Below are 13707 nucleotides of genomic sequence, written 5' to 3'. Positions count from 1 at the left end.
ATTTGCATTTTGGAATTAAAACATATTATGTAGTGCACCCAATAGTGGTCACAGTCCTATTTAGTGAATACCATAAATACCCTCAACAATTCAGATCAGGTTTTGCTGCAAAATGAGATGAGATTTTTGTATTTTGGAATTGAACGTGAGAGATTGTGGACCTCTATAAATTTATATGGGAACAAGCAATCCAAAATTTAAGAGATCTTCCCTAAGACATGCCCCTTTTTGAAAAATTTCGCATCTTATATGAGAACCACTGAAAGTTTAAATATTAAACCAATCTTTATTATTTAAACAGTTTTCACGGCATTTTTTAATAAATTTTAAAAATAAATATTTGCATTAAAGCAGAAAGTCACATGTATTGCATCAACTCAACTTTTACAGTTTAATGACACGAGATAACTAAGCATCAGCACCATAAAACTGTTAAGATTTGTTTCTTAAAATTCAAAGAAATAGTTCTATGCACTGAAAATTCTGACTAAATACTAACCTGCAGCATCAATAGTTTTGAAAGCTATAATCCAGTGATTGGTTCTCATAGTAGCCAATATTTCTATAACTGGCAACTGTAGACACAAAGTTCTTCCATTACTAAATATTAATTAGTTTTCTGATAACTTCCCCATCTATCAGCATCTCAGGATTCACAAAAGAGGAAAGAACTTAAAGTTATTTGGTATAATTCCTATCTGTAATTTAGGTCTGCACAAAGATATTTATTCTAGCAAAAAAGCAAAGACTTTCCACCATGCCTTTTTTTTTTTTTTTTTTGCTTTTTATAGATTCTCAGAGTAAGATTTGAATCATAATTTTTAACCTTTAAAAGTCAGCTCAGATCAATTACAACCATAGAAACTGTACTGGTATCAGAACATAACTATTTTATTACAAAACTTAACATTATTTACAAAATGAAAAAATAATCAAATGACTATTGCAGGCCAAAGTTAAAGGTTTTCACCCAGTGATTGAAGAAAAGTTAAGCAACATTTCCATGCACTCACACACCAGATCATTTCTGAAATATGCAAACTCTTTAAAATTCATGTTAGTAAAACTTCAATGTATTCACAATACTTGTATGTTTATTAGAAGATGGCAAAAAAAATCCATGGTTCTGTACAAGTTTAATATTAACAGTTTGTTCATTTTCCTTTAATATTTTTTGGCTTTCATGAACACTCATAGCATTGAACATTTTGCAAGTAAGAATTATAATAGTACCTTTGTTACCTTGCTGAATTCATCACCACAAGAGAAACACAATAGTTTAATGCTTTTGCACTAAACTGAATTGTCAGAATAACTCCAAAGTTATATTAAGCTGAAGCCTTCATTGTGATCAATGGCTTGGATCAGTTTAGCGCGTAGAGTTTCTTTTTCTGTATATTTTGGAAGATCCAGAAGATTAAAACAGGTATGGGAAACTGGGAGATACTCCTCACCACCTCCTGTTGACTGGATAACTAGTTTCAGACTCTTCATACCAAGAATAGGAATTCGATCACTACCTGTCAAAAATACTACCAAGAAAAATATCATTCAGCCAACTACTTCAAAACAACAAAGTAGCAAGCAGTATGTAGTACAGTCACTACAGCAGAGCTTTACATTAACATTTGCTCTGAGATGGAAGCCTACTTCCAGAATTTGTGAAAGACAAGATTTCTGAGACACATACTGATTACCCAAACACATTTTTTCTTTAAAACTATAATCTTAATATTGGCACAAAGAAAGTACTTAATAAATGTTTGATGAATGAATGGCTATTGCCATTGCCAAAAACATTTTGAGAGCCCTTTGGGAAAAGCCATTTAGAACTAGTTAATAAACTGAATACAAAATGAGTTTTGATTATGATTCCTTTTCCTATTTGTTTTGTTTCTGTAATTTTTGATAAAAAATTTATAATGGGCAGCCAAAATTCAAATCACTCTCAGAGAGTAATAATTTGTTATCCTGATGATATAGAAAAGAATTTAACTAAGATTCTCAAAAAAGACTGCCAAAATATTCTGTGCAATAGCTAAAGTATCAAAGGAAATGTCACTAATATTTATATCCATAAATTCTGACAACTTTAAAAATAGGTCAAATTTCAATTAGAATACACATTTTAACAGATAAAAGACACATAGACATGTGTGTTATAAATGAGGGAGCTAAGGTCTGGCAAAGTTCTATTTTCTACAGCAATTCTGAAATTTTTGGTGCTAAGGCAAAGAGGAAAAGAAAATGAAGACTGAACACAGAAAAGAGCTATACAGTTGGCCCTCCACATCCATAGGTTCTGCACCCATGGATTCAACCAACTAAAAATTGAAAATATTAAAAAAAAAAAAAAAAGACAGTTTGTACTGAATATATAGACTTTTTTCTTATTATCCCCTAAACAATCCAAATATAACAACTCTTTATGTAGCATTTACATTGTATTAGGCACAGTCATTCACTGCATAACAGATGGGGATACATTCTAAGTAATGCATCATTAGGCAATTTTGTGGTTGTGTGAACATCATAGAGTGTACTTGAATAAACTTAGATGGTATAGCCTACCCCTAGGCTGTATGGTACAGCCTATTTGCTCCTAGGCTACAAACCTGTACAGTATGTTACTGTACTGAATACTGTAAGCAATTGTAACACAATGGTAAGTATTTGTGTATCTAAACATAGAAGAGGTACAGTAAAAATCTGGTACAATCTTATGAGACCACCATCATATGTGGTCTCTTGTTGAAACGTTACGTGGCATGTGACTGTAATCTAAAGATTACATAGGTTGTATGAAAATATTACACCATTTTATAAAAGGGACTTGAGCATCTGTGGACTTTGGTATCCTTGGGGGTCCTGGAACCAGTCCCTCATGGATAGATATTGAGGGATAACTGTATTCCAGAAATCTTTTTAGAAATCTAGAAGGAATTCTACAATCCTAGTTTATTGTAACCATAGCTTATTTTAACTATAACATATTTTAATAGTCTGCTTTTATCTCTAAGAACTAATGCTATTTTGGAGGCAAGCTGAATTTAGCCTTTGAATTAAGAAAACACATGTCATTAAGAATGCAGATTAGCTCTTTTTTTCCCCCTAAATTACCCTAAACATTAAAAAAAGACCTTGGAATAATACTAGAATTAGATTCCAGTCTCATGAAATATAGAACCAGTAAAAATACTTACACAAAAATTGTTTTTTCTTTTCCAATGGTAATTCGTGAAATACTTCCCAAAAAATTTTTATCGTAGGATGTTCTGCCCAATATTCCCCTTTGTATTCTGTATTCTAAAAACAACATAAACTTTTATTAATATTAAGGGATATGAGTTTTGTTTTGAATCTTGAATCTGGCAATTGACACGTAATGTTAACAAGGTCCAAACCCCATGCGAGGCAGGGGAACTGCGGCCTCAAGGTCACATGTGGCCCTCTAGATTCCCAAGTGCGGCCTTTCCACCTAATCCAAACCTCACAAAACAAATTCCTTTATTAAAAGGATCTGTTCTATAAAATTTGGATTCAGTCAAAAGGCCACACTCGTGGCCCCAAGGCTGCCTGCAGGTTCCCCACCCAGGGTTGAAACTTGTGGTAGTCAGTTTCCACGATGGCCTTCAGAGCTGTCTCCTGATATTCAACGCCCTTGTATAGTCCCCTCCCTGACACTAATGGGGTCTGACCTGTGTAATCATTAGGATATTGCAAATACGAGGAATATATACTATGACTTTTGAGCTAAATCATAAAAAAAAAAAAGTCTGTGGCTTTACTCTGGGAGGAACCAGTTGCCATCTCATGAAAACACTCAAAAAGCCCTAGAAAGAGGGGTACTCAAGGTTCTGAGGCCTCCTGCCAACAGCCATGTGAATGAGCCATCTTGGAAATGAATCTCTATCCTTAAGTATGCCTTTAGATAACTGTAGCACCAGCCAATATCTTGACTGCAACCTCACAAGAGATCCCTGAGCCCAAACTACCCAGATACTCCTAAATTTCTGACCCGCAGACACTGTAAGACAGTAAATATTGTTATTTTGAGGCCACTAAGAAATAGAACTAATATACTGCCCCTCTCAAAAATATTAGCACTAAGAGAGAAGGAAGTAGACACACTTGGCCTTAACTTTCAGTTCTTTGATAGCAAGATCATTCCAGCATCAGGTTCTTTTGGGACACACTGTTCCCTCAGTCTAGACCACATAGACACATCCTTTTTTCATATTAAATGTCACCTAATTCATTCATTGACTCTTTCAACAATTGTATGATGAATTTTAGCCACAGTTTTATTAGGCCCTGGGTAAACTGAGATTACAACATCCTTCCTTACCTTGTGGAACTTACCATCTAGTGAGTGGCTTTCCCAGACTCATCTAGCCTAGATTAGCTTCCTCCTTATATACCATTCATTAAACTCTTACTCTTTGTACTCTCACAATTCAATTATGTATTTAACATCTAGCTCCCTTATTAGAGGGCAAAGACCATGTTTCAGTCTTATTTACTGCCCTCTCCCTAATCTCTTGCATAGTATTCAGGCACAGAGTAGAGGCTCAATAAATATTTGTTATTGGGCTTCTTGAATTTTGGGCTCTTCCTATTTGTAGCCATGATAATCTCAATCACTGAACTCTTGATAATTCAAATCTGTAAAATATTTGCTGTTATTTGTAAATGAGTTTGAAGAAAATGGATTAAATTCTAGCAGTTAACTTATTAGCTTGTTAGAATTAAAGTCTGAGAGCATGTTAGTGGGGAATGAAAGGATGATGGCCAAAGTTTTTTCTTTTAAACCTCAAAATCGTTTGGGGTAATGTGCACACAAGTCCTGATTAAGAATGAAGATTTGAAGCCACAAATCATAGTCACTAAAGTTATAATGTATCAGATACACAGTGGAAAAAAATCAAATTACTAAATATAAAGCACACTAACATTACTTTTTAAAAAATGTCCTGTCTTACTGAATGAACATTTCTATCACTTACTGAGTGCTCTTCTAGGTGCTGGGAATACAGCAGTGAACAAAGAAGCAAAAATTCTGCCCTCATGGTGCTTACATTGTGGTAGGAGGGAAGGAGCAACAGTAAAGACAAATAAGTAAAATTTATATTATGTCAAATTCAAAGAAGAAAAATAAAACAGGGAAGGAAAATAGGGGGTATGTGTGCAGGGGAGGGGTTTGCAATTTTAGATCAGTTATCCAGGTAAGGACTCTGAAAAGGGATAAACATATAAAGGAGGTGAGTGCAAGAACCTTTTGGGATTAGCAAGGTGAAGAGAACACTAGGCACAGGGAAAAGGAAATAGAAAGGCCCTAAGACTGGCATGTGCATGGAGGGTTCTAGGCTCAGCAAAGAGGCTAAGCCTGAAGCAGAGTAAGTGAGAGGAACAATGATAGGAGATGAGGCAAGGAGGGACAAATTATGTGGCATCTAAAGGGTGATGAGAAGCCCCTGTATCATTTTCATTTTACGGTGATTAGAGGTAGGGTCCATTTCTACTGCGGGACCCCTTAAAGTTAGTATCTACAGGTTTCTTCTCTTGAGCAGAAGAAATTTACCGACAAAAAGAAACCTTCAATCGCATTACCGAAGGATTTAGGCCTGGCTACCAGCTTTCTGTGTGCAATCATCAGTTTCACCTGTTTGCCCAGATTATAAAGCCTCTCTCCCAAGTTGTCTTTTGCTGGGTAGAAGAAACATGAGGGATCCAATTATTCCTTAAAATGGCTCTGAAGTAATTCTATTGCCTTTAGGCCAACCCCACATCCCTGTAACATGGTGTGCCAACTCAGAGATTCTGGGGGATAAAATGGGCTGCCTCCTGACGACCCTGTCCCTCTGGAGGCTTAGTGCTCTAGGTCATTTGTCAACTTATCCACCTATTTTCTATCTTCCAACATCATTTTTTCTCTTGCTCACTATTTTTGTTTTTTTGGTGTATGTATTCCTATTTTTATTCCATTATTGTCATTCTAGTGAGATTTTGGGAGTAGATGTGCTGATTCTACCATGTTTAATTAGAAGTCCTAATTATTTTAAAAATTTTATTCCCTGCATTATTACATAGTAAAATTGACCTCTTTCTGGGATGTGTACATTCTATGAGTTTTAAGCACATGTAGAGATTTGTGTAACCGCCACCAAAATTAGTTCCATCACTATTGTGCTAGAAGTCTCTTGTACTGTACTGTCTCTCTATAGTTCTACAGTGATATCCTCCCTCTACCTGTTCACCACAGTTTTGTTCTTTCAAGAATGTCATATAAATGGAACCATAAGATGTAATCCTTTGAGACTGACTTCCTTCACTCAGCATACGGCCTCTGCGATTGATCCAGTCGTGGCATGTATCAATAGTGTATTCCTTTTTAAAGCCCAGTAGTGGTCTAGTGAATCAACATCCGTAGTTGTTTTACCCATTCACCCACTGAAGAACACATAGGTTGTTTCCAGTTTTTTACTTGTTTGTAGGTTTTTTAAAAAATAAGTTTTAAAAAATTGTGGTAAAATACACAAACCATAAGATTTATATCTTAACGATCTTAACCAGTATAAACTTCAGTGGCATTAAGTACATTCATGATGTTGTGCAACCATCACCACCATCCATCTCCAAAACTCCTTTCATCTCTATAGCCATTAAACAATAACGCCCTATTTCTCCCTTTGTTTACAGATTTTTGTGTGAACATAATTTAATACCCAGGAGTAGGATTGCTAGGTCATATAGCAAATGTATGTTTAACTTTATAAGAAACTGCCAAACTGTTTCTAAGGTAGCTATAGCATTTTATATTCCCACCAGCAATATTTGAAAGTTCCAGATGGTTTGCATTGTATTTTTTAGGTCAGTCATCTTAATAGGGGCATAGTATCTAATTATTAATGCAAAAATTATATCAGAGGATGCTAGATTACAAGGATGGAAAAATGGACAGGTCAACCCTGCATATAACTTTCTCAAAGCTTATCTAGACTAGCACTTTTTATTAAATGTTTATCTGAAGAAATATTTAAGAATTACTTGGATAGAGAAGGAAAAGTTGTTTCGAAAATTTCCAATCTTCTTCCTAAAGTTCCCTTTATTGGTTAAGGTACCAGTGATGAAGACCAAGAACATTATTTATTTATTCTCTGCTAAAAAAATTTAACATTCAGACTAATCAGGAAAAAAAGGAAACAAAGATCTTAAGCATTGCAAATGCTTCTCATGATGGTCTTCCTAGGACTGAGGCAGAATGAAATCTCATTTAGTTTTGGTTGGGGCTTCTATCCAACCTGTGTTACAGACATTTTTCTATCAATACCACCAATACCACCAACTACAGAAGTGCTATCTCTAAGTCATACACAGTTCAAATCTATTCACTGTGGAATAAGAAAGGTTGAGTTTTTTCCTACAAAATGACAGCAATAAATTGTATAAAATGAAAAATGATACATAAAAGGGCAAGATTTCCACCAACAAGCCATGTTCTGTTGCCTTTCCATTTAAACAATGCCATAGATGTTTTTCCCTACCTTTTCCAGTTCCTTCCAATCATAATTTGTATTTCCAATAACCATTGCTTGTAGTTCATTAGGCTGGAAGAGCAGAAGGACTTTTCCTCCACAGACCTTATGAAAGCCCGCATGAAAAGCATCAAATAAGGAAGCCACTGATTTATTGAATATATAATCCACATAAGCATCAACAAACTCCTGCCTAGAAATGAAAAGCACACATGCACACATTATAAAAATCATTTATAGAGAATATATAATATAGTGTTATTACAACTTTCAGTGTTCCTGTACTTTTGGCTATTTTTCTACAAAACTGAGAAAGCATGAGTAGGGTTCAAAGAGAGCAGTCATTATGGAAAAGCCTATTATTCTTTCTATATAAAAATCAGGTATATCCATGAGGCATTCAGTTATTCTTAGGCTATTGCTAATAGAAAAAATGTCATTTCCTAATGGGAAGAATGATACAAATGACTATCAAAATAATTTTAAAATATTTGCAAATTATTAAGAATTTACATACATCACCGCACATGCACCCCTAAAAAGAATGATCTGTTACAAATATTAGGTGATAAAAAATGAGAGCTTTGGGATTCAGATTATTCGACAGACTCCAGTCTTTTTTTTCCCTTTCATTCTAAGGAATCTAAACAAAATTTATTTTATAAAAATAAATACCTAAGAGGGGGTTTTATCTGCATTCTTTTAGCATAATCATTACAGATTACAAGTGGAGTTGCTTTTCAAATGTATGTGTGTATGCACACACAAACCCTTCTGACTCTCTTCTGCCTCTTATGATACAAAAAGAAACTGTAAAGAAAAAAAGGAAAACCTCTTTAACCCAGTAATTAGAACCACAATTTCATTCAATTTGTTTTGTTTTGCTAGCCACAAACATTTTTATGATGTTATCTGGTCAAATAATGAGAATAGGTACTAGAGGACTTCAATATTTTATATCTTTGTCTTCCAAATAACAAAGGATGCTGCTGCAAATGGGAACAATGGTATTCCAAACTGAATTTACAAGGAGGAAAAAGGGTTAAAGGAGGCCATTGTAAAATATAAAGTTGTTGGGCCTAAGGAAAAACTGACAGCATATGCTAATGAGTTCTGATGAGAAAAAGAACAATTTTGTAATGCATAATTTTATAATTCATCCAATTAGAAAGTTACATTCATCTATACTAGTTAAGTCCTTTAAACACAAAACGCTAGATCAGTTTATGTGCCAACATATTTTTTGCCAAAATTCTTTATTTCTCAGCAGAAAAAAATCTAAATCATAACCAAAGTATTTCAAAACCAAGCTTTATTTTTTTTAAAAAAAAAAGGACAGCTAGAAGGATCTAAAATTGTTTCACATCATTTTAAGAACAGCTTTATTTTTATCAAAGTAAGACATACGCACAGTTTAAAACATCAAATAGTAATAATCCTAATAGCCAACATTTACTGAGCACGTACATGTGCTAGGTCCTATTCTAAGTATCTTAAAATTTTTGCCTCACCTAATCCTCACAATGACTCCATGAAGTACGTACAACTTATTGTTCCACTTTACAGAAAAGGAGGCTGAGGTATGGAGACATCAACTAATTTAAGTAGCAGAATCGGATTACAATCATTTGGAGAAAGTCCCCAGCAATAGACACTAAGCTAACTTTGTCTAAAGGACTAAAACAAAATAGAAGAGAACAAAGCAGCTCTCTGTCCTGCACTTCTCCACCAGAAATTCCTTCTATTCAAAGGCAACTATTTGTTAACTCTTTTTGCTATTCCTTCTGATATTTACCTTTAAGCCCCTACATAGTTCTATTGTTATTCCTTGATTTTCAATTTTAAATATTATCTAATGCACTGAATACCTATTATGAAAGGTGAGGATTTACCTTTTATTTAATTGTCCTTCACATGTTCTCCTCCCATTATATTGAGACAACAATTTCTAGTTTAATATGCATTAACATTTCCATACATATAAATGTTACTCACAGAGTTAAATTGTATTCTATGGTTACCTTTCTTTTCTTAAAAAGAACGTTTTCCTTAGCTTGCTACTTCAACATCATCCCCAACTTCTCTAAAAAATATCAATTTCCTCTAGATTCACTCAAATATATTAAGTAGCATAAGCTGCATTTTTTTCCTGGAGCCCTCCAACCTCTTGATCTAACCTAGATTCCTAGATTGTTAGCTTTCTAAATCTTCTACACAGTTATTATTCCTTCAGAAAGAATCCTCTTTGCCTCTATCCTATATTGGAAATGCTTTTGGTTTTTTGATTCTTTGTTTTGGTAGACAGAACACATCCTCCTGAAGTTTCTGAGATTGTGCATGTATGGTTTTAATACATATTAAAAACAATAAATGTTTTTATACACCCACATACTTGATATTAATAGTTTGGATATGAAATTCTAAGTTTCTCCCAGAATTTTGATGTTCTAGCTTCTGTTGTTCTTCACTTGCTTGATCTTAGCCAAAGGGCCAAGGAGCAATTCAGTGTTGTTCTTTGCAAGTCTGATGTTATTCTTTGCAAATGGTCTGCTTTTTTTTCCCCCCCAGATGGCTTTAGAGTCAAGATTTTGCAATTTCATGGATGTTTGTCTTGGTTTGTCTTAGTATATGTCTTTTTTTCCACTTCCTATGTTTTCAGTCCTGAAAGGATGTCATTCACGGCTGAGTTTTTTTGTACCATTTTCTTTGACAAATTTCATTCATCTCATTTCTTTCAATAAATTTTTAAAAATGGCTAATATTAATAGTATCCATCTGGATGTCACTCATCATTGTGAGGACACTGATTTTAGTTTCTTTTGAAGTTTTGTCCTTCATCGTGCATGATTCCTATTTCCTTGCCATTCTTTTTGACTATTCTGGTCTTTCTTTAAATGTCTATTGTCCTTTGGCTAACCATTCACATTTAAAAGTTAGGCAGTTTCCCCAGAAAAGGATCTTCCAATGTGTAATATCAAGGGGGAGGGAGCTGTAGACTTTCATGACGTAATCTCCCTATTTTCAGTTCAGTTCCTGGGTCAACTTTCTGTTCCTAGCATTTCCCCAAACCCCATGCACTTTCTAAAGGTATAGTCTATACTCAGCACCTGAGCCTTTGTTCTGCAGTATGAACTGGCTGGCTTCTTGGCTCCTCCAGCCCATCTTATATTGCAGCTTTCTCTAGTTTGCTAACATTAGTTACCACTGTTTTTTGGCTTCCAAAAATATCTTTGCTGTTGTCTCCTCTCCCTTCTCCTTGTTCTTTTGTTTAATGTCTTAAAGGGATTTCAGGAACAAAAGGCAGATTACTTCCTCACTAATGATTCAAAATTTAAGTTTATATGATTGAAAACTTAGGGTTGTAACAGGTTTTCTAAATACAGAAGAAAATGCCTATTGATTTTTTATTACTCCACTGATGCTGCTATAATTCACTTACCGATTTTGTTTGTTAACAGCTGTGTCTGCACCATTTAGAACCAGCTCTTTCACTTCTGTTGCACCAAAGTTTTCAACTGTGATCTATTAATTTAAATTTTTAAAAAAAGTCAATGTCAGACTCAAAACTTATTAGAGTATTTTAATAATCTATTATATTTTACCTTTTATCTCATTTAATATTACAACTAATAAATTTGAGATAAAATTCTGCTATCATAAGCTTATTTGTGAATTCTGCTTAAGGCCACAACTAGGAATTTTTAAGCTCTCTAGTAGTGTGAAATCCTACCATAACTAACTAATTATAAATTGCCAAGTGTTTGGTTAATTAAGAACAGGAAACTGAGTATTTATTGTACATAAAACTTTAGAATGATTACTGTACGAGTAAAATATTAGAAAGGATGTTTTCCTTAGATAAGTAATAGATAGAATCCAAGGATCAGAATGCAAACTCAGCTTAGAACAACTATGCATTTTTCCCCATGACAACTGTCACTTCTGTATTCCTCTATCTGCCTTGTATGCTTGATCACAGGCCGTTTTTTCAATTATGCATTAATTTGGTTTATAAAGAGTTGTTTTGAAATATTTTATTTTTCTTACTGGTCTGGCAATTTTTCTACAAATATTACCATTCCCATCTCTGCATCTTTTCTTATTCCTTCTTTTTGCAATATTATCCTCTTTCATTAAAATCTGATATCTATAAAACACTATAATAGGAGTGGGATAAGAGAGGAATACATCCCTGCTCTGAAGTTTACTACTTAGTAAATGAGGAGAAATGTGGTTATATAAACAACCCATTATAATAAAAATAAATGTTATCAGATCATAGAGGAAAGAAAACTTAATTCTAACTAGAAGAGGTATGAAAGACCTTGAGGAAGAAGAAATGCCATTTGAAAAGCACGTAGCAGGATGGGTATGATTCTGAAAGACTGGGAGAGGTCTGAAGTGATTTCAAACTTAGCACATCAGTTGAACAAAAGGATAGATATGAGAGTAAATATTAAGTTCTGAAAATGTATGGCAAGTAGCTCTAAAAAAGAGGAAGAAAAGATATATGAAAAACTACTGTGTGATATAACAAAATTTGGTTTCAATGGATACAATGGAAGTTAGAAAGAAAGCCAGATTATAAATGTCTTTGATGCCCATTCTAAAGCTATTACTCTACAAACAATAAAGAGCCACTGAAAATCTCTTAAGAAGTGAGGCAAACTGTGTGACAGCAGAATATGCTATCTTTTATCAGCATTGACAACAAAACCATAAAGAGGACTATACTGGGCGGCGGGGGGGGGTGAACACAGAAATATAAAAATAAAAAATTTTAAGAAGAAAAAGAAAACTGAAGGTTTCACAATTTTCCCAACATTCAGATTGTTCCCTTCTGAAGTGCCACATCATAATCATTGCTGATTTTTTCTTCTTTAACTGTCGACTAGTCTATTTCTGTCAGATCCTCATTTGTCAATGGCTTTGTATGTGACTGGATCACTTATTCAACATCCCTTCCACTGATTTAACAAAATTCTGCATCTTTTACAAGATGTGCAATTTCATTTTCAAAATAGTATTTGTGTTATGTCATCTAACAGTGAGGAAGACAAGTTAGGCAAGGATGAATGTTAGTATGAAGCAGGAAGGGATGTATGTCAGTGGGAATTAATCTTTCCAGTGGTAAGTTCAGTAGTGATATTAGTAGTAAAGTGTTACAATAACCTTTTGCTTCTCTAAGAATTCTTTTGTAATTGCAGATTAAAAACCCTTAAAGAGGACCTCTTGTATTCGTAAATATCTTTAGCATAATGATAAAGCACAGAGCTGGATATGAATACTGATTCTGAAGATAATGATTGTTTTTAGTTTTCTTCATCTGTAAAATAAGGATGATACTAACCTCATAGGATTGTTGAGAATTAAACGAAATAATGCATGTACTGTGACTAGCTACCACATAGTAAATGCTCAATAAATGTTAGCTAAAGGGTTCTCTAAGAATTTCATCCATAAAACAGAGAAAAACCATAATCATAGCTGTTAAATAAAAGGGATGATGAATAATTAGGCTAACCTATGTGTTTCCATCTTACCGTAAAATTAAGACAAAATGTTTCTTCTATATCATCTTCTGGATAATCCAGTAATTGTTGCATGCTTCTGCAAAACAATATATATGTTTCTTTGAGGTAAAATATTATTGGGTATTTTGACTATTTTGCTTATGAATAAGTATATACTTCTTATTCCCTCTTGATAAAAGTCTTGCACTAATTTGTACTTTTATATTTGTTTCAAAATAGTGGATGTACAATGCCAAACTTACAAACACTGAAGAAGAAAAAAACCAGTCTAAGGTTTTTATCCCTTCCTCTGAATACAAAGGCCATGTATCCTCCTATTGTCAACATTTGTCCTTACTTATATCTAATTTTTATTCCATTTTATGTAATAAATAAAAAGAAACTTTACATATTCAAATTAGGAATGAAAGTGATCAGAAGTAAAAGTCCAAATAAATCACTTAACCACTCTCAGGAAACATGACCTTCCTAAATTTATCTGGTATTTGCAAAGCACTGTTAAAATACCAAAAATCTAGCTTTGAAGACTAAAAATGTAGCCTTTTAGTAGAAAATTTTGGTCTTAGTAATATAATGGATTTTCCTTTATTAAAAGGGCATTTGTTTATTTCAGAAAATTTTTTTAATTTTTAAATTAA

The 13707-nt window shown here is 33.8% G+C and overlaps 1 protein-coding gene across 4 annotated transcripts in view; it reads right to left on the bottom strand.

Moving 5' to 3' along the window:
- Nucleotides 1–900: 900 nt before the first annotated feature.
- The window catches only part of HERC4 (HECT and RLD domain containing E3 ubiquitin protein ligase 4), a 117916-nt gene continuing 105109 nt past the window's right edge, over nt 901–13707 (bottom strand). For all 4 annotated transcript variants that reach the window (XM_069460993.1, XM_069460992.1, XM_069460994.1 and 1 more), the window contains 5 exons: nt 13079–13145; nt 10975–11057; nt 7545–7728; nt 3204–3306; nt 901–1532 (listed from right to left, as the gene is read on the bottom strand). In XM_069460993.1, the coding sequence (XP_069317094.1) occupies nt 1324–1532; nt 3204–3306; nt 7545–7728; nt 10975–11057; nt 13079–13145 (646 nt within the window). In that variant the 3' untranslated portion in view covers nt 901–1323. The remainder of the gene's footprint in view (nt 1533–3203; nt 3307–7544; nt 7729–10974; nt 11058–13078; nt 13146–13707) is intronic.

The sequence above is a fragment of the Eulemur rufifrons genome, chromosome 28, assembly GCF_041146395.1.
Source record: "Eulemur rufifrons isolate Redbay chromosome 28, OSU_ERuf_1, whole genome shotgun sequence".
NCBI classification, from domain to species: domain Eukaryota; kingdom Metazoa; phylum Chordata; class Mammalia; order Primates; family Lemuridae; genus Eulemur; species Eulemur rufifrons.
Note: the sequence above shows the minus strand (reverse complement) of the source record. Positions and strands in the feature narration are given on the sequence as shown.